Here is a 21,060-nt window from a genome sequence, read left to right as displayed (position 1 = left end):
ATTTGGCAGAACACAGTGAAAGAGAGAAAGTGAAGTAAGCTGAGAAACAAGAGAGCACAACATGACTCAGACACAAGAAAAAGGGGCAGCTACAGAGGAAACAGGACCAGTGTCCACTGGGAGATCTCTTTTTTAGCCAACAATACTTAACAAGGCCCCAAGAGGGGTGAGGCAGCATGATTCTCAGTGCTGCATTACGATCGCACAAGCACTGATTGATTTATGACAATGCGAAACATTTTTCAAATTCAGCCATCACTTAGACAAAAAAAAAGTTTTACTTATGATGAAAAAGAATGTGCATTACAAAGAAAAGCTCCCAGTGGACGCACAACATTTGCCATCTAAATGATTAATATTAGAACACAGAGTAGACTCATGTTTCTATCATGCTGTCACCAGACACTAGTAAACTGGACAACTCCATCCTAACATAAAGAAATCTCCAAAGGCTGGAAAGAAAGGAGCCAAAGATCTCTCTAGAGAATAAGAATGATCAGAGCCTTGGCTCTCTGAATTTCAGCTTGGAAAGCATCTCAGCTCCAGATGTATTAATGGGATTCTCTAAAATCTTAAGAATAAAAGTTACATAAATTCTGTTTCAGTGATTCAACTGCTACATATGTAAAATAAAATATCTGAAGGGGACAAAAAAAAGCAAAGAGTGGGGAAAAGTCCACACGTGGCAACCTTTAAGGCTGATGAGTATCTGTGAATGTCTTTGAGAAAGGGGGAGGAAGGGAGAGATGGAGCGATTGTCCTGTTGTGTGAACAGGTTCATATACAAACAATCCAAGCTCAACAACAAACTACTCTAAGCAAAATATCCCAAGACTGCATGCGTGTGGACATGAATGCAGTGGATGTGTGTGCAGCCACGAAGGTCTCACCGTGTCACATTCGCTGGGCTGGAACTGGAAGTCGTGTGCTTTGTGAAACACTGGATTCTCCTGCATGAACAACTGCTGGTTGAACTCTTGTATTATCTGAGAAAATAACAGAGGGAAATCATTCATCCAGGCCAGCGGAAAACTTTTCAGTATTTTAGTACATTGTAACATCAGAGACTCTGCACCGACCGCAGCCTCCGTTACCTCACAAAGGAGTAAACTATAAACATTATACAGCCACACATCGAGCCTACAGTGGGTGAGTGTTTGATATTTATACATAGATTCTGGATTTGATATATTATATATTATCACTTTAACAGCATAAATGTAGGGATTCAGAAAAAAAGAACAAAAAGTAATATAACTTGAGTGATGTATGAGCACCCAAAATCTGTTATATAACACATATAACGCATTGCTATTAAAATACTGCATGCAAACGATGCCTCCTGCTGCGTAACGGAAGAAAAATAATGCCAACAAATACTAAGTGAACTAAATAGGTCAAGTTGTCCAAATCGTTTCACTAAAAAAATACACATTGTTTTGCCAATATAAGCACTTTGATCATGCTATGACGCCGAGCAGATTGGTGGATTTTCCCCACTGACTCACCCTGGTGGATTTGTCCAACAGGAACTGGAAGGTGTTGTGTGTGGCCTGGGAGGCCTCTAGCTCAGTACGACACAGTGCTACCAGATAGTCTTTCACATGCTCATAGATCCTGCCATCCAAGGCCTGAAAAACAGAGAGAGAGAGAGGGAGAGAGAGAGAGAGAGAGAGAGAGAGAGAGAGAGAGAGAGAGAGAGAGAGAGAGAGAGAGAGAGAGAGAGAGAGAAGGACCCAGGGGTTACACTGGATGGATTAATTCAATGTAATTCCATAATCCTTGATAGTAAAAGCTGAGAGTATAAGGGGAATCATTGGGAGATACCATGTAAGAGACAGAGGAGATAAAGAGGGTCAGAGTAGATGAATGAATCCACTTACTACAAAAGCTTCAGCAGTATACATCAAATACGTCATCAAACTTTCAGCGCTCACTTATCCTCAGCTATTTTGTCACTGGGAGCTTAACCATCACAAAAGTTTTGTCCTTCCTGTCCCTGTTAATTTTGAGCTTGGAGGAACAACACACCCTCAGGAACATGTAGGTTATAAAGTTGCATGAGAAACAAACATGCAGTAAAAGTTTCAGCAATGTTTCTCCAAAGGGCACTTAAACAAATTTATCTTTACATAAATATATTATAGGAAGAGACCCAAGAGTCTCTAACAACACATAATCTGCTAATACACAGTGTTTCAAAAAAAAAAAAAAAAGAGAAAAGAAGCATTCGTAATATTCATGTATCACTTATGTTTACACACTACCAGCAATCAAAAGCCACTGTGAGTGTCAGAATAGCAAACATGTCAGACATGCTGTATCCGCCCTAAGGTGACAAAAAAACCCAACCCATACAGGTGTTTTCACTTATGTTTTCTGATCAGAGCTCTACTAATGCTTATGTGCGTGTGTGCAGACTGTTTGATTGACGGCTCCCTCACTCTCCTGTTAGTTTTGATGCACTTGGCAGCACGTCTTGCTCATGTACGTGCACGCACAGCTCCTCCCAGCTTTAACCTGCCCAGCGGTCTATTCAACCAACTAATACAAAACATCCGTGTGAGTGCTTAAATAAAAGTTTGACATTAAAAAAAAACAATCAATCAATTTATCAGATAAAATTGTTTTGCCTTATGCTGCAGAACACAGGTTTTTGTGAATTAAACCAAACGAAACAGAAATCGTGGTATTCGGTAGTCCAGCGAGAACGAAACAGAGAAGAGAAAGAGACAAACAATGAGAGGCAGGAACAGGGGGAAGACAGTCAAAGGAAGGACAGAAACTGAGCAGATGTTTTCATTTGACAGCTCTCATCATTACAGGTTGTGATGCGCTGATATAAAGACATTCTGATGAAGTATGCAGTCCAAATGAACAGCCTTTCTATGAAGAGGCTGGGGTAGTGCTGCCAAGCTGTAGGACATGCTGCCAAACAAACAGATCATACTAGAAAGAAAAAAGAGAAAGAGAGAGAGAGGAGGCTAATGGAGAGGAGGTAAGAGAGGAAGAGTGAGGATTTGAATAGGTATAAAAGAGGGGCAGACAGAAAAACTAGTGTATAGGAAATGAGAGTTTGTGTTTGCGTGTGTGTGTGTGTGTGTGTGTGTGTGTGTGTGTGTGTGTGTGTGTGTGTGTGTGTGTGTGAGGGGGAGGGGGAGAGGGAGAGAGAGAGAAAGAGAGAGAGTGAGAGAGAGAAGGAGGGAGGGAGAAGTGTTCTTTGGATAGTGTTCTAACAGCTGCAGGGGAAGGTGAAGGGGTTCAGATTCCAATTCAACAAAACAGAGACCGCAGACAGACTCTCTCACACACATATACACACACACACACAGAAACTCTCAAATACTCAGACGATCACACTCTCCTCTAGTGAAAGTACTTTATAAAAGCTCACACACTCACTCTTTGCTGGCCACTGAATGTTTTAGGCCAGGTCCGCAACCTCCTACTGACACTTACACTGACTTCCACAGACATGTCAGAATCAGAATTCCTTTATTTATGTACAGTAAACACATACACTAACATGTTTTTCAATATGGACATGAAACCCACAAATGTAGCACTTACATATACACACCACAGACTAAAACAATGCGAAACTCTCACGGAAATTATGTCATCAAGGGTGTGTTGTTGGTTGACTTGTCTCTAAATGTTCCCTCATCACTCTGCTCATTTCCTCCTCCCCTCTCTTCTCTTCCTCCCCTCCTTCTTTCATCCATTTAGGGTAGTATTAAAACAGGGTGAGTCAGCTTCCAGAAAAAGCTCCGTCCTCATATCACTGGTCAGTGGGTGCGTGTGTGTGTTTGGGTTGCCTGAACAATAAGTACAGCCCAGTGGACCAGGCAGGGCAGCAGAGGTGTTAAGTCTCAGAGTACGTATGTCTCACAGACGGACTGTTAGAAGAGCAGGGGCTGCCGACAGCAGAGGGAGATGTGGAGCAGTCTTTTCTTCCTCTACCCTTTCACTACAACTGTCGCATTGACAAGGACAGTAGCTCTCAGTGTAACATATGTACATATGTTATTCCTGCAGCCACGGTCAATAAGCCAGTATTTATGAAGTGAAGTTCAGATCTCAGCAAGGCTTTCAGGTACAAGTGACCTTACAAAGCCACCCTTTATTCTTTCATCTTTTCAGTTTTCTTCTATATGGTTTAAGATTAAAGACAGGAAAAGTCTTGTCATAGAATTCTTAGTAACCAGTGTGTGTGTGTGTGTGTGGGGTGGTAACTAAGCAGTTAACTAGTACATTTACTCAAGTACTTTTACTCAAGTATTTTGTTACTTTCTATTTCTACTATACTACAATTCAGAAGGAAATACATTTAGCCGGAGATGCTGCTTTCTCAACATATCGCTGTGGAGCAGAAAATGTCTGACATTGTGAAAAGAACGTGTACTTTCTTGTGATGACCCCCCCACCCCCCACCCCCCACCCCCACCCTTAGGAGCACTGCCATCGGTGACTTTCAGGTAAAGACCTGCAAACACCACTGATAAACTGCAGAGGGAGAGGAGTCGAGCAGATTGCTTGCCTCTGGCAATGTCCCTCTTTCTCTTTGTGTATTTGTGGACATGTATTTGCGTATGTGCATACTTCCCTGCAGTCCTATCCGTCTGTCACAAGGAGCTAAGGATCTATTATTCAGAATGGCCTCATAGTATAGATGCTCATACACGCCTGAGGCAGAGTATGTCAGAGTGAGGGAGAAGGAGAAGCAGAAACAAGGAGAAAGGGATGAGCATCTGAAGAAATTACACAAAGATGAAAAATGCAGAGGAAGAAACAGAGAGCCAAAAAATTAAAGAAGAAGCAGATAAAAACTTTAATGAGCTGCACCTTAGTTTCTGAATATACATATGCAACTTATTTCTTGGTTTACAAACTAAAATAAATCACCCAGATACTTAAGTGTGCACGTCTTCATGCATGTGTGTGTGTGTGTGTGTGCGTTATCTGTCAAATCACAGCCATGTCTGAGACTGATGACTGTGGCATTATGTGTGTGTCTGTCTGCACGTGTCTCAGACTGACTGTGTGTTTGTTTGTACAGCATTTAAAATAATGACATCGCTGTCACTTAGCTGCTTAACTAGTTAAAGTATGTTTGTTAATCTGGTCTGTGTGTTTGCACACACCCTATTTCACACTATGTTCATTTTTAGAGTTTTGGTGGATTATTGGTGTTCACTTAAATTTCAAATCTGAATTACTTAATAGACCTGGATTTGTTGTCTTGTAACCACAATGGTATGTCGATATTCTAGTCTAATTTCTTCCTGTGTTTTGATTGTGTGCATGGGCCAGACAGGTCATGTAGTACTACATGGAAGTTTTTACAAACAAGCAGCGGCCTGCTACCACTGATGAAAGCAATGTGACTGGTGAGAGCAGACTGGCTTCCCTGTCACAACTTGATTTAATGATTAAACTGATAGGGTTATAAGTTAGTTGTCATATAATAAAATCACCCACATCACACAACCACATAAAAAAAACATACACATATTCAGGCTCAGAGTGATGCTCGTTTGCATGCCACGTATGAAGGTGCCAGATGTGAAACAGAAAAAGAAGATATCACTGATGCAGTTAACTTATTTGCATCCATCCATGACTTTTCATATTCAATCTATACAGTAGTATTTAACATAAAAAAGTCCAAGCTTGCTTTGAATTCTTCTTGGTAGAGTTCATTCAATATTGGGCAAATTATAATTTCATGCCTATCAATCATTTGAAAAGGATGGCTCATTTTGCAGGATTTTTCTTCACATAAGCCCGTTCTAAAGAATAAATTCAGAGAACTCTAATGTCTTACTTTGAAGACTCAAAACTGTGAAATCATCACTTTTTCATGTACGCTTTCCCCCCCTCCAACTACTCCAGTGATGCTGAAAGGGACTCTGACTTTGTGCACTCATAAAAGGAAACATCTTATCCCAAACTGAGCTTTAATTCAAAGTAGATCACCACTTTGAATTTTCAAACCAGAAAAAATGCCCCCATTCCTTGAAAATCCCTCTGGGTATTATTAGTGCATGAGACTCCTTATGTCAGTACTTGTAGTAGTAAAAGAATCTGTTGTTAAGAAATTACAAACTAGAATTTCAGCTGCATGGATTCTATTTTACACAAGTGCAGTTTGACTAAAAAGTCGACATTCAGAACTCTCTCCCACACCACTGATATCTTGCAATTCTTTTATATTCATTCTTATGTAAATACCTGTATGCAGTGTAGAAGATCTGTATGGTAGTACCGGTCATGGTGAGCATTGGCAGCAGCTAGCGTTAGCAAGTAATCATTCCTGGCTTGCGTTGCTTTGGAGTTACAGTCACTTCTCTTAGCTTTCAACTGGAATGAAAGAGAGACAGACGTTATTGCAATACTGCATTACAATAACAGACTGGAGCTTTAAGCTAAGTGGAGAACATTTGTCTTTTTTAGGTTCTGGGCTCAACAGAAAAGCACAGAGGAGGAACCATTTTTGTTTTTGTATCATATCTTAAAAGAGCCAGCTTGAAAGCTCTGCTTTAGGAGGGAGCGACGGTGTTGTGTTTGTGTCTTTGTGAGTGAGCCCTCTTACCTTTACACTTGCTTTCTGTAAACTAATTCTTGACTGGAAAATACCCAGTTTAGACCTGAAAAAAAAAAACGAAGAAGCAAAAGAACTTCATCAATATATAATTTTAATTTTAATAAAGTAATATAAAGTTATCCATGCACGTATCTATAAACATGCAACAAAAAAAAGAGTAGTGACATCTGATTCATTCACCATTGCAGATTTAATAAACAAATATTAACAAATAGATCGAGAGGAAAAACAGATTCAGGCTTTTCCACAGCATCATAACTCTGATCTCTAGCCTAGTCTGATTCAGAACAGGCACCATATACTGACCCTGAACGAGTCGGAGTGTGACAGCAGTAAATCTCACCTGGATCCAGCCATTGTGATTTATATGGGATGGTGAGATCAGAAAGACCTGCCTGATAAAATGATGGCATGAGTCTGTGTGCATGCATGCGTGTTTATGTGTGGTCTGTTTTTCTGTGCTACTGTGCTTATGTGCATAAAAAATGCCCAGCATGTCTTATATTAACTCTCATACATACAGATACAAAACAAATTAAGTGTGTGTAATAATGTCTATCGCCTGCCTATATGTGTGGGTACATGTGGTGAGTTTCCTTTATGCACCAAATGGTGTGAAAAGTGTGAAAAATGGGTGTTGTCTCTCCATTCACACCAATTTCTTCCTGTGTGTTCCTTGTGCCTCGCCATGACTAATGTCTCGGCATTTTTCTCTACTGAAATGCACTCACACTCACACAATGCCACAGCGGCAATGCAGTCATTTCTGTGACTGTGTCTTCCTACTGAGTGATAGGGAACAGAAAAGAGTTCACTGGCCGATCGATGCAGGCCCTAACTGGAACCAAGAACTCAATGAAGCGAAAATGTCACCATAGCTACTGCTACCTAGAGCTGGGGAGGGGACAATACTCATTAACACTGGATCAAACTTTGGTACCATGTGGTAAGGCTTCAGGTAATATCTAACAGAGCATTTATCTGTCCTTCAAAGGAAAAAAATAGCCAAAAATTTGCGTTTCAAATGTTACATACATGACTGGTTTTATTTATTGCTCGGATTCAAACCAAGAGAACTGCACACACCCAGTGTTGCCAAACTAAGATCATGTACTTCAGCTTTTGTGGTGTTTTGCTCTGGTATTTTATCTGTATTTTTCTTTGTCTTTTCTTTGTCTGTCTCTCTCTCTCTCATAAACATATTCAGCATGTAATTGATTGCTTCTTTCAGCCTCTATCTCACAAACACACTATCTATGTGAGGTTAACCAACTTTGTTTTCTTGATGGTATTCTTTCTGACAAGGGAGACCATCTGTTTGGTCGTAGGATTTTTATTTTTACACACATCACTTCAAACACACATACACACACGCACACACACTACGTTGTGGTGAACTCACTTGGCCTCTATGTCAGCCTTCTCTCGTACAGCGTGGGCAACCTGCTCGCAGTCATAGTATTTTTTCTTGGCTTTGGCCAACTCTTTTACCGACTCCTGAAGCTCTGCCTGAATGCCGCTCAACTGATCTATGGTCTGTGAATGGAAAAAAAGGCAAGCTGTGAGAAAAAACGCAGATTTACATGAATCAAGTTAACTCATTATGAGCAGACATTGTAGAGAAGGAGAGAGGACAAAGACTGCTTCAGAAAACTCTGACTAACTCATACGTTCGCTCACCTTTTTGAGTTGCTGCTCCTTGTAGAGTCTAACAGTCTTCGCGGGCTCTGATACTTGGCTTTTGTAGTTGTCGCACACGTTGAGCCTGGACTGACTCACCTGCACTGTACCTTCTAAGTAGGACCTCCACACTGCATACACATTCCTAGTTGGAGAGAAAAACACACAAATGCTGAATGTCCTCTTGCCTGCACTCAAATGAGCAATAGGCAGGAAAACTATGACTGCAGAGTGGCTGATTTTTTATTCCCTCATACATTTGCTGTTTTTTTCTAGAACTTTGGATTGGATTTGGGTTTCATATGAGTGCCCTGACTGACTGTAGGTACAAAATCCCCAAAAGTTTTTAGCTGTTTATATTTAGCTTTATGGGAAATGTGGCTGCATGTTACTACATGTTACCACACACACACACACACACACAAACACACCTACCTGTAGTCTGTTCTCTGGTCATCAGGGTTGATGCCGGGCCAATCTCTCTTTAGGTACTGGCTCGCTAACTTCTGCAGAGCCTGAAAACACAAGTGTAAAGATGAGGCACAGATTACCTCCTGTTTTCTGACTGGTTTGTACTGCACCCAAATTACTGTAACTGAGGAGAAGCAGTCCCAATATTATGTAAGAAAATAAAGGAGGCAAGAACAGGGCAACACAAAGGTCTATTCAGTCAAATATTAAACATATATTTTTATTTGTATTATCTCGGACTGCATTATTGCCCTTGGACTATGAGCCCTGATCAGGTGGAAAACTGTAATTGTAACCAGTATTGGGATATTTTTCCAGATTTAATTTGCACTGTAACCCACTGAGAGTGAACAGTTCTGACATGGCTTGTTCATTCTATCCTGGTCACCACGTGGGTGCCATTTTCTTGGCTGTTTCCACTATAAAATGGATCAGCTCTGCCTCAGCAACAGTGAATCAGCCAGTCAGCTCCCGTGAGTACGAGCAGGAACCCGAGGGCTGCAAGAAACGGTAACCTACATCCTCTGGACTGGGTCACTGTGTCAGTAGCGACAACTTGCAGACACCGCCTCTGGCCGCCTGTGGATGAGGATGTGCAGGTGTGGGTAGAGGAGCAAATCCTCATTAATAAAACAGTTAACAAACCAGAACAACAACCACAGTCGGCTTAGTGACGCACTGATACGCCACTCCTCCAAGCCACATCTGTTATCCTGTCGATTTCATCACTCTTCTATATAAAATCTGCATGTGGATCTGGTCTCTCTGTTTTGTCTGTCTCTCAGCCACCAGCTCTCTGCTCATGTCTCTCTACGATTCTCACAGGCCTATTTTCAGATGCTATGCTGTCGCTCCCCTAACCATCCAAACCAAAGCCTCATCATTCATTTCCACATATCTCCATCCTCTCTCCACTCTCCCCCGCGCTCTAATATCAAGCTGTTTGGTTGTCCTTGTTTTCTTTCTCCCTCACACACTCATCGTGCCCTTTTTACCTTTCACAGATGGTGAATGAGGCCATCAAAAAACACATGTACAAGTTGCCTGTTTTATTTGCTGGATATGAAAAATACAGGTTCCCTCTAGCTGAAGCACAAGCTTGTGTCCTGGGGGAGACAGTGGCCCAGTGACCTCAGGCACACACCAGTTAAACTGTCTCCAAAAAGGGAAGAGTCAGACTTACATACAAGTAGGAGTGAGAACTTAGTCTAAGAACAACCCCCCCTTCCCACTGCAGCAATCCTGTTTGAGTAAATTAGCAGCCAAGCTCACAGTTTATAACATTTTATAACAGATAAAGTGTAGAGGTCAGTACTACTTTGAGTCATAGTGTGTTGGAGCTGCCAGGAATGTAGCTTACATGAGGAAGAAGAGGTAACCTATTTCCAACTGCACTGGTTAACTCAGGAAATGGTTTGCCAATGCCTGTCTCACTGACGTAAGTTACAGTGAGGAGTGCAAGTGCCAGAAAAATACCAGATAAAATAATTTCACACACATACACTCACACACACACACACTTAGCAACACATATACACACACAAAGAAAAGCCATGACACAAATGCTACCCTGTCTGATGCATAAGGAAACACGTTTGCTTCAAGAATAATCAACACCCCAACCCCCACCCCACCCTCTCTCTTGGGAAGGGTGGAGTGGGTGTGGATGGTTTTGATGAAAGACCGAGAGACTGTGTGAGTGTGTTTGTCAAAAAAATAGAGGAGAGTGTGTGAAGGAGAGCCAGAGAAACACACAGGATTGAAACTGCAATAGAAGTGCCTGTTATTTAATTGCCTACATGCTATGATGTGCGTGCGTGTGTGTGTGTGTGTGTGGGAGGGGAGGAGGTCGGTGACTGACAGCTGAGACAGCCACTGGCTGTGAGTTGACAGGACAGCTGACAGGACACTGATTTGACAGCTTGACTTCCACACCACACTGCTCCCCATCAATTTAACTCTCCTGTCTCATAATTACTCAGATCTCCAGAGCATAAAACCTGCTGCCTAAAAGCTAAACCAATGTACCTACAAGTTTATAAAATATTTAGCAGTAGGCCTAGTGGACACCATGAGCATATTCTTCAACCATTTCACACTTGCCATCCATTAAAAGATTGGCAACATGTCTATCTTGAAATAATTGGTACATGTCAAGTATGTTGCAAGAGTAGTCACTTCTCCCTACTAATTTACTTCTCTTCTCTGAGAGAAAATGTGAGCGCTGCATTTTTTAATGCTCCGAGGCTGGTTTTCCTCTAGCACAGGTGTTGAAGCATAATCCCCAAATCACTTTAAACATGTAAATCTATGTTTTACTTATAGAGTATCCTCACAAGTCAAAAACACGAAGAAGTGATGCTGTCTCAATACTGCCTCAAAATGACCCCATCAGACAAGCCACCGACCACCTCACACACACTGACTCCGAAGCTTTTTTTAAATGCCAGCACACAACTGAAAGCCTCTTAGATGAATCTGTGGTGACACACCTGTCATCTGAGCAAGAGCAACGACAGCTAAACTTGGCAATGACTGAATGGTGAGAAGCACACAGTGACTGATTTGTGACAGCTCCACTGAGGTGCTGTTGGCTAACTGGGGAGGATTTCTGATGCTCTTTCATGTTCTCTCTTCCCCACTCTGACGCTTCTTTTTTTTCTGCGTCCCTCTCTCCTCTGCATTTTTCATCCCCATATGCCTCACTCCTCTCTATCTTTCTCTCCCTATTCACTCTCCCCAGCTCCTGTCTTTTTATAGGACATCTCATCCCTCCATCCTCCTTTCTATGCTGTCAACACCTGACAGCCACCTGAACAGCACGTTACTATGGCAACCCATTTGCCCTTCCTGTGTGTGATCTGGGTAAGGTGGAATTGCTCCTATTAAGAAACACACACATCCAGTGAAAAAGACGCAAACACACACATACATCCTGTTTTTGTGATCCGGGTGGCAAACAAGGTACCCAGACAGCAGGATATCCTGAGACCAGGGTTGACAGACAAAGAAAAAGTAAAAGGAAGCGGAAGAGAGGCAGTATATTGTGTATTTTAAGCACGTCAGTTAGCGGACTCGCAGCCTGCATCTATTTTCATTGTTGAAAACCAGTCTCTATGAGTTAACGGAGTTGTGAGTTCACAACTCCATTCTCGCTTTTGCAAAATTACATATAAGTCCTTGTGACAGAATCTACAATTACAGGTCAAAATTACATGACATAATTGTTATTCACTGGACTCAAGTAGGATGACAAGTTTTCTGTTGACTGGCTTTTTCATTTTCCACACTCAAATTTTGTCTGGGTAGGCTTTAGCTGTCCAAACAACAACAAATGATGATTACTACAAAACAGGTCATATCAAAATATTTATTTATTATTCATTCACAACTCTTTCCACCCATTTGTCTCTGCTCTCTTAGCCGCACACAGTGCAAAACAACTCGGCAGACAGTCACCTTGATACTTCGGCCTTTTGTTTACTCTCGCTCAGCCGCTCACTTATTTTCTCTGGCTCAGTCACATTCTGTCTGCTGTCTCTCTCTCTGATTTCTTCATGTCTTTGTGTGCCTTCCTTTTCAACCACCTTACTTTCTCAACTTCCTCCTAAATCAATATTCTTGATTTTTCCCTCCCATCTCTTCCTGTCTGTACTTCTCTGCCCTGAAGCTCTCTGTCTCCTTTGTGTGTGTGTTGTGTTCACATTGAGTTAGAGAGAACAAAAAGATGATTCTTTTGATTACAATAAAGACGATTGCAACAGACATTAATCATGAGTTGTAAGAAGGTATTGCAGGTGAATAAATGTGCATGTCTGTGTGTGAGAGAGGAGAGGGGTAGAGAGAGAGAGAAAGAGAGAGAGACAGAAATCATCACTTTCCTATCTCTCCTCCTCTTTTCCCATCTATTAACCTTGTCAAAATCAGTGTAGATCAAATACTGGTACCATATTGGATACATTAGAACAAATACATAATTAATATGTTGGATATTATGATGTGTGCATAAGCAATTGTGTCAAGGTTGTACCAATGTATGGACAGAAGAGGTGATAAAGGCAAATAGAGGAGAACAGAAGAGAGGAGACGAGAGGAGAAAATGTAAAAGTGTGTTTTACATTTGCGTATTATCTACTGTGGGTGGGCTGTTTGAAATCTGATGCATAAACTCAACCAAAGAAGTCACAGTTTATTTTGTGAACTTACAGACTTACAGAAACACACCCATAAGGATTTACATGCAACAGTGATCCATGGGAGTGCAGAAGGAAACTGACACACAGCGACAGCCACAGCAGGCTGGCCTTTTTTGGGTAGTACAATGAAGTGTGACCCCAGCCTGAAACTATTTCAGTAATGCTGATCGTGGGAGGGAAAACAAGACAAACAGCTAATGTTCACAAGCTAACACACACACACACATACAAAACATGTAATTGCTGCAGACTCTCTCACAGAGAGGACGTCTGGTGTGACACAGTTAAAGGACAAAGGTTAAACGACAGCTTCTTCACTTTCCTCCTCTTTGTCATTCGTTGTTCTCTCTACCATCATCCCTCTGCTCTTTCTCTCCAGCTCTTTCTCTATTTTGTTGCTCACATCTATCTCTTTTTCTGCCCCTCTGTCTCACCCCCATCCTCTCTCCGTCTGCCTCTTTGCAGGGCCAGCTGATTGGCTGGATTTCTGTCTGTATCGCCAGGAGGGAGCCAATGAGTGAGAGGAGTCTCCCTGAATAACCGCCAGTGGTTGACAAACTGAGTGTCTAGCGGAGAGAGAGACAAGAGGCAAGGGCAGACGTGCCATAATGAAATGCTATTAACAAAATGCTACTGTGGTAAGAGAATGAGCTTGTTTATTGAATGTTAAAACAAAATCTCCCATTTCATACATTTACAAAAGAAACCACAGCCCCCTGACATTCCCACACATGAACACACACATACGTGCATACACCTACAATTAGGAGGGAATCCATTGTCCTACTGAGTTGGGGGGGGGGGGGGTTGCTAGGCAACCTCTATTTCTAAGGTGAGCAAGAGAGCGCTGAGGGGTAATAGTGGGAGATAGAGATAGAGAAAGAGAAAGAGCAAGACGGGGTGAGAGAGAAGAGGAGAAAATGAGTGTCTATAACCAGAAGGTTTGACCAATTCACTTAAATCATTAAAACCACATGCAAAGGAAGATTCACAAACAACCCAGTTTCTCTCTTTCTCTTGCCATCTTTTTAATTCTTTCCATCCCAACCTTTCATGTGCATATGTACGATGAGGACATTAGGGATATAAAACAAGGGTTACTGGTGTGGACAAGCTGTGTAGAGCAAATATTTTTATCTTGATATGGAGCACAGAGCTACACGGGTAATGTATTGGAAAGCTTTTCGTGAAGCTACAAGAGGATTTTTGCTGAAAGCGTTTCTCAGCAGGTGTATGACTGAGTGTGTGTGTGTGTGTGTGTGTGTGTGTGTGTGTGTGTGCACTGAAAGGGAGCTTAAGTTGAGAAGCATCAAAATACAACAGAAATCAGTCTTTCACGTTGTTGCTGGAATTCACTTCCTAGTTTCTACTTAGAAATTGCTCAACTAGTACTTAGTAAGAGCAGAATTATGACGCAGCCTTCTGCTGAGAAATGTGTTTTAGTTTTGTGGGTTCTGACATATCTGTAGCACACTACAAAGTGGTTGTGAGGCAGTCACTCTAACGCTTGCACATGTCTTCCATCAAGTCTGAACACTGGATCATAGAGTCATTTAGCTTGAAACAATGTTCTGTCTCAAGCGACTGAAAATTATGTTTCAACAAACATTATCTTTACAGCAACTCACTTTTTATTGTCTCAAAAAGCGAAATATCAAAATGTTAAAGGATAGCATTTCAAAGCACTATAGACAAGCAGCATGTTCACTGGGGTTGAAATTACAATTTTCATCATCAATTAACCTGCCTGTTTTTGTTTTAATAATGTTGTGTGTAAGAAAATTGTACTGAATGACAATTATAATCTCCCTTAGAGCTACTGAATGCGTGCTCCAGCATCTGAGCTTAAACTCTGTTACTTTGGTCCACCTGGATTTAAGCCCTAAATAAGGAAAATATGAAGAGGTATACGCTGCACGAGCCAACACAGAGACCAGACCTTCTGTTGGTTCTGGAGTGGGACTTCTGAATTAGAAATCCTGCCCGCTAAAGGAGTCCACTCATAGGGCTGCTTGCTGAGTAAGGTTGTTGGTGGCAAAAAAAAAAAAAGCAGTACACTCTGAGAAATGGCAACATAAGTCTGTTGCTGAGTGAATATATGGCCTTATTTAGATGTTTTTGCTGTCTCTAACTTTTAAAGATTCACAACTACTAAGCAGCATTTCATAAATCTGAGAGAGTGGAAGAGGAGGAAACTCTGAAACATCTGTGAATTACCAAACAGAAATATGGGAAGTGAAACCAAATGCGTCCTGCAGCACATCTGCGAGTATTTATTCATCTGAAGACTGAATAAAAAAAAAAAAAAAAAAAAAAAAAAAAAATCAGCAGGTCTCGCACCTGATCTAAGCTGGCTGCGGATATGGTATTCTTTTAGTTTCACAATTACAAGATATGATAGTGTTGCTTGCTATTACACAGTAATACAGAACCTCAGTTATTAGATTCAAGGTTTCATTGCAACTATCAAACAATTTAATAAGTTACATATTAACATTTAAATTTGTTATAAACAGGGACAGGTGGCCAGACAGGGTGTTTTCAGTACATAATATATCCAGTTCAGTTTTATAATCTCCTTTGTTTTGCTTAGAATCCCAAATACTCTGACTATGGCTAGACGCCAGAAACAAAGAATCCTTAAGAATTATTTTTGCAATAAATTTAAGTTTAATCTGGATCCTTGTAAAAAAAAAAAAACTAGGATCTTTTGTTTACTAGACAGGAGCTTTTAATCAGCTAAGCCACTCACACCCATTTAAAGTCTTCAGAACAATTAATGAGGCGATTAACAGCCAATCTAAATTTCCCATTTTCGAGCTAATAATTCATCAACAACCCTTGACACAATAAATCTTATTGGAACGATAGATTATTAAATTATCCATCTTTGCTCACAACATTTTAGCTTTTCTTACCCTGAAGTGTGTATAAACAACAGGGTATGAACTTCTTTTTAAAGTACAAATATGTGAACTTATTAGTTATCTTAGAGTATATTAGATGTCACTTTTCAGTACTGGCTGAAAAAAATCCATATACCTAAGCCCAAATGGCAAATATGTTTAGGATTTAAAACCAGGAAAAGAAAGCAAATCCTCATATTTAAGAGGTTAAGACAAGCAAATGCCTGATTGAAAAGACAGTATGTTTGCAGTGATTGCAATTATATAAACACTTAGGACTGATATCACACAAAGGTTCCTGTTCTTAATCCACCCTTGGAACATTGTTTTTTCAAATTTTGATGAAGAAACTGGAGTGACTACAGAAAAGGTACTTCAGTGATTAGAACCTAAAATCTCCTGTTTATTAACTAATCAAAAAGGCAATATTAATGGAGTATCAAAAAGTTTTGGCCGTACGATTATAGTCTCAGGCCACATGTGCTGAAAAAACTCTTCTGCATGCAGAAGAGGACGCTGCTTGAACAAAGAGAGGGAAAGGACAGTACCACATGTTTACCCTCCTGTGTGTTCCATAACCGCAATTGCACTGTAATGTGGAAAAGGCACTGCTGGGATTCGAACCCAGGATCTCCTGTTTACTAGACAGGCGCTTTAACCAACTAAGCCACAGCGCCCATGAACATTAGCTCTTTGGAGCAAGGGGCAACTCATATAATCAATAACATCCCAAACAGCCACACACTAAGCCACAGTGTCTTAAGTAGAATCAGGATCAGAATCCTTTATTGATTCCTGGGGGAAAATGGGTTAACCTTAGGGTCAAGCTTTAAGAAGGTATGACAAGTCAAAAAGTGGTTATAAACCTAACACACAAAACAATTCTTGAGTACACAATTTCAACCTCCACTATCAAAGCAATGCACAGCAATTAGCTTAAAACTAAAAAGAGGAGCTCCATTAAAACATGCACAACTCTAAGTCAGTTCTGTAAACATTCGGCTAAGCAGCCAGAGTCCAATCAGTCTTACCTGTGCATAGTCCCTCTCCAGCTGTCCCTTCTTCAAACTGTAGCTCCTACAAAGAGAGAAAGAGGCAGAGGAGAAAGAAGTTTGTTTAAATGTCTGTATGCTGTTTGTATAGGGAAAAATATATAAATTTCATGTTTTTCATTAATAGTCTGTGTACTGGAAAAAGGGGGAAAAGGACCAATTATAACATAACAACTCTATACTCAGCCAATATTATGTTGAGGAGAAAGTTCTTTCTAAAACAAAAAAAAAAAAAAATGCTCAGACCCCAACCAACTTTCCCCTTGTTCTCTCTACATCACACAACATCCTGGCAGCGGAGACAGTGGAAGCTCTTATCACAGCTCAGGAATGTGCAGAATGGAAAACATAACATTAGGTACACGATTACACAGACAGATAAAAGTACTGGCACTGTTTGCTGAATGAACAGCTTGTATACTGGAGATGACCTCACCAGGTAGACAAACATTTTACGGGATTATTTTTGACATAAATTAACACTACCTATATTTAAACATCAAACTTATCAATGTGTAGAACATGAAATAGTAGTCTGGTCCTCACTCTGTGTTTTCCCACTGAGTATCGGCATTTCTTAACTTCATAAGACTGCAGATTGAGTATATTCACAGGGAAGGTACTTCTGTGTATTACCATTTGGGTACTAGCATGGGTGATGCCTGTGCCCATACCTTAGCACTAACTGCAACTGACCATGTATTTACTGTATCAAGATACAGGGATGTTGTTGTGCCTTCTTCGAAGAACTTTATATTTGCTTTTTCCTGATCGACAGTAACTACTGAAATTGCAGAAAAGATTTGAACTCAAAATGCTCTGTTTACTAGACAGGCAGTTTAACCAACTAAGCCACAGCACCCTGGGGAGTCGTGATAAAAGCAACTTATTACAGTGAAAGCACTTGGCTTGTCACAATGGAAGGATATCAAGTACAAAACCTTATGGCCTATCTTACGGAGCTATATTGTCAGGTTTAACATCGTAACAGTATGTGAAATGCATATTCTTTAAGGGGAATTATAGCATACCAGTTGCAAGAAATACATTTGTTCTGAAATTAAGTGTTATCTGAGCAATAAGAAACCTATGATCAAGATATCTATCACAACATGAGAGAAGAAGTGTCATTGTTAAGCAGAATGCTAAATTAGCATGATACCCTCTGGCTGTTTTGAAAACGCAGTGGCTCTAAGCCTTCTGCTAAGTGAACATTTAAGTAAGCTATTAACACAGCATAGAAAACATGCAGCCTAAGGAAACACCCTACGTGTATGTACTAATAAATTACATGGTTTTTAAATGTAGGACAAAATTTTAATGTAACTCCAACTCATCAAACCAGTATTGTTTAAAATAAACCCATACAACAGACATTCACACTTACACACAACACTTACTGTAAGCATAGACAGCATAATTACTGCCAAAGCTCTCAATGCTAATTACAGCCCAAACAAATAGGGCTGTGCTTCTTGTCATTTTGGGTTAAGCCTGCTGTATTTTTACTGTTTCCTAAAGAGAGGCTGCTTTGGATTCCTGGGTTTAATGGCTAAAAACAGACATGAGAATGATGAGAAATTCTTGACGACTTCTTTTAAATCTTGCACAGAGAAAACTGCAACTGAAAATTCCAACTGTCAGCGATCCACTGGAGCACATGTTTGGTGTTTAGCCCCACCCCCGTGCATGTCAGTGTATGGAAACACCCCCTTGGGGGAAGGAGCAGGTCCACCCACACACAGGCCTCGTTGGCGCAGTAGGCAGCGCGTCAGTCTCATAATCTGAAGGTCGTGAGTTCGAGCCTCACACGGGGCAGGTCTTTTGAAACTGATTTGAAAAGCAGCAATTACTCTACAAATTGTGACAAGAGCTAAGAGAGACCCAGCAAAACAGAACATTCCACAAATTTCCATATCATGTCTATTAAGTTAAATGGGATGCACCGGTTAGACAGATGACACTGGAGAAGAATTTGGTGATGACAGTGAAATTCATAATAATTACAATATAATATAGAAGAATAATTTTGTATTTGTTAATATGATCTCACAGACAGAGCATACATGAAAGTTCTCCTTCTTCTTGCTGTTGTATGAGAGATGTGTGTGCTCTAACTAGATTGGAAGTGACAGACGTTTCTATTGTTTATGTCAGTATCAAGCCCTAACAAGCACGGTTGTGTTGTTATCTGTGGAGCCCGTTGTGTATAACAAAAATATACAGTTTCATATGTTCATTATTATTAACTTAAACTAATCCAATTTCAGCGTTTGAAGGAGAGAAGAGTGATAATGACCCCAAATAAAATTTACATAGATAGATACTTTAGATAGATAAAGATATAGATATATATATACATAAATACAACAACTCTTTAGCAAACATTCGAAAAGATAGCTTGTTCATCATGCTTTGTGGCTACGAATCATGTCATACGCAGAGAATGATACCAGAGTAGACTACAACAGAGGAGTACTACATTTCTTATAGCAAGTGCATATCAAGTTCAGGATAATGTTAGAAAACAGAAAGCACAACCAGGTGAAAAGGCACTGCTGGGATTCGAACCCAGGATCTCCTGTTTACTAGACAGGCGCTTTAACCAACTAAGCCACAGCGCCACAGTGACTGAAACGATCACTTAGTGGGTGCTAACAGCTAACAGAGCTAAAAGCTTAGAATTTCTACTCAAAAGTTAAAAGTTGAAAAGTTAAATAGTGAACTAAAGTTTAATCTTAAACTGAGTAGCTTGGCAGTAAAAATGCTCTAAGTTTGGACTTGGACTAAGTTTGGACACTTTAAATCAGTTTATATCTTACAAAATTCTAATTAGAGATGAAAGTAATGAGATAGAAGCAGCAACCAAGTAGTAGAGTAATGGCTTCACGCTACAAAGACTGAGACTTCCAGCATTAACCAATATTGCTTCCAGCAATCAGTGGTATACTGCCCAGAGCAACCTTAACACATTCATTTATTATTTATAGACATTATTTTGTCTTCCTGCAACAACTTCATCTCTTTTCCTTGGCCTGATTCACAACTGCATTTACTGCAAAAAGGCACTGCTGGGATTCGAACCCAGGATCTCCTGTTTACTAGACAGGCGCTTTAACCAACTAAGCCACAGCGCCCCACAACGCTATAACTGCTGTGCAACACAGCTCGCTCCAGAGGACACATAAGCTATATCCCTGCTATCTCATCAGGGGCAATGTGAGATCACTGGCAAAAGAAATTGGTAATAAAATAGATGAGCTAACAAGTTAGGGGAGATTGTCCACTAGCTAGCTGATTATGCTCTTTGACAGGAAAAAGCAACAATAAAAACTGCAGAAATGGGACGCCATGGGTCGGTGGCATTATGCCTTTCAGTATAAAAGAGGTGACCAACACTCTATGTGCATCACAGACTACATCAACAGTGTGAACTGCACTGTCCCAGCAATGACTGTCCATTGACATTTAAATGACAAGCCATGGGTAACATCGGACATCAAGGCCATTCTGAATGCAAAGAATGGGCTTTTAGAGTTGGTAATAGGGTGGAGATGAGGACAATAAAAGGGTATTTGAAAGTGAAGATCACAAGGAGACTAAAGAGAAGTACAGCGGAGAGCTGGAGCGTAAATTCCAACATAAGACAGGCCATAATTGGCATGAAGACCACCACTGGTTTCAGGACAACTGGAAACAGAGGAGATGAAGGCTGACTGGACGGGGCCATCTAACGTATTCTGTTTTTCAATAGATTTGACATGATCGCCGCAAATCACAGCCCCACTGACTCAACAGCTGTTTGCCTCCAAGCCCCGACCTAATTGTTTTTCCATTGGATGATATGGTTTGCCTGGGCTCAGTTCTACTCACTGTTTTTTTTTCTGCCCATGGCCATAAAACTTTTCAATCCCACCTGAGTGTGTCAGATCCTCTGAGTCAACAGACTGGCCCTCTGACTTGTTTCAATCCTTGTCAGCAGGTTAACCCCATAATTTTTATAATCATTTTAACTTCAATACTGCCTCTACAGTACATTGATTTTGATTAATTCAACTTTGAAATACATACTGTAGTGTGATGCACTTATTTTTAGAGCACATATCTTTAAATACACATACAGACATTGTTGTACCTTCCTGCAAGAA

General features: G+C 40.6%; 1 protein-coding gene and 4 non-coding genes across 6 annotated transcripts in view; 1 reads left to right on the top strand and 4 right to left on the bottom strand.

Moving 5' to 3' along the window:
- LOC124059080 (F-BAR and double SH3 domains protein 2-like) overlaps window positions 1–21,060 on the bottom strand; it is a 54,115-nt gene that overhangs the window by 20,657 nt on the left and 12,398 nt on the right. For both annotated transcript variants that reach the window (XM_046388839.1, XM_046388840.1), the window contains exons 3-10: window positions 16,892–16,937; window positions 8,723–8,802; window positions 8,288–8,432; window positions 8,010–8,143; window positions 6,596–6,650; window positions 6,235–6,363; window positions 1,509–1,631; window positions 891–986 (exon numbers count right to left, since the gene is read on the bottom strand). In XM_046388839.1, coding sequence (XP_046244795.1) covers window positions 891–986; window positions 1,509–1,631; window positions 6,235–6,363; window positions 6,596–6,650; window positions 8,010–8,143; window positions 8,288–8,432; window positions 8,723–8,802; window positions 16,892–16,937 — 808 coding nt within the window. The remainder of the gene's footprint in view (window positions 1–890; window positions 987–1,508; window positions 1,632–6,234; window positions 6,364–6,595; window positions 6,651–8,009; window positions 8,144–8,287; window positions 8,433–8,722; window positions 8,803–16,891; window positions 16,938–21,060) is intronic.
- Window positions 16,464–16,537, bottom strand: trnat-agu. The gene has a single exon. It is a non-coding gene; the product is annotated as a tRNA-Thr (tRNA).
- On the top strand, window positions 18,658–18,730 carry trnam-cau. Its single transcript has one exon. It is a non-coding gene; the product is annotated as a tRNA-Met (tRNA).
- Window positions 19,463–19,536, bottom strand: trnat-agu. The gene has a single exon. It is a non-coding gene; the product is annotated as a tRNA-Thr (tRNA).
- On the bottom strand, window positions 19,976–20,049 carry trnat-agu. Its single transcript has one exon. It is a non-coding gene; the product is annotated as a tRNA-Thr (tRNA).

The sequence above is a fragment of the Scatophagus argus genome, chromosome 5, assembly GCF_020382885.2.
Source record: "Scatophagus argus isolate fScaArg1 chromosome 5, fScaArg1.pri, whole genome shotgun sequence".
Taxonomy (NCBI): Eukaryota; Metazoa; Chordata; class Actinopteri; family Scatophagidae; genus Scatophagus; species Scatophagus argus.
Note: the sequence above shows the minus strand (reverse complement) of the source record. Positions and strands in the feature narration are given on the sequence as shown.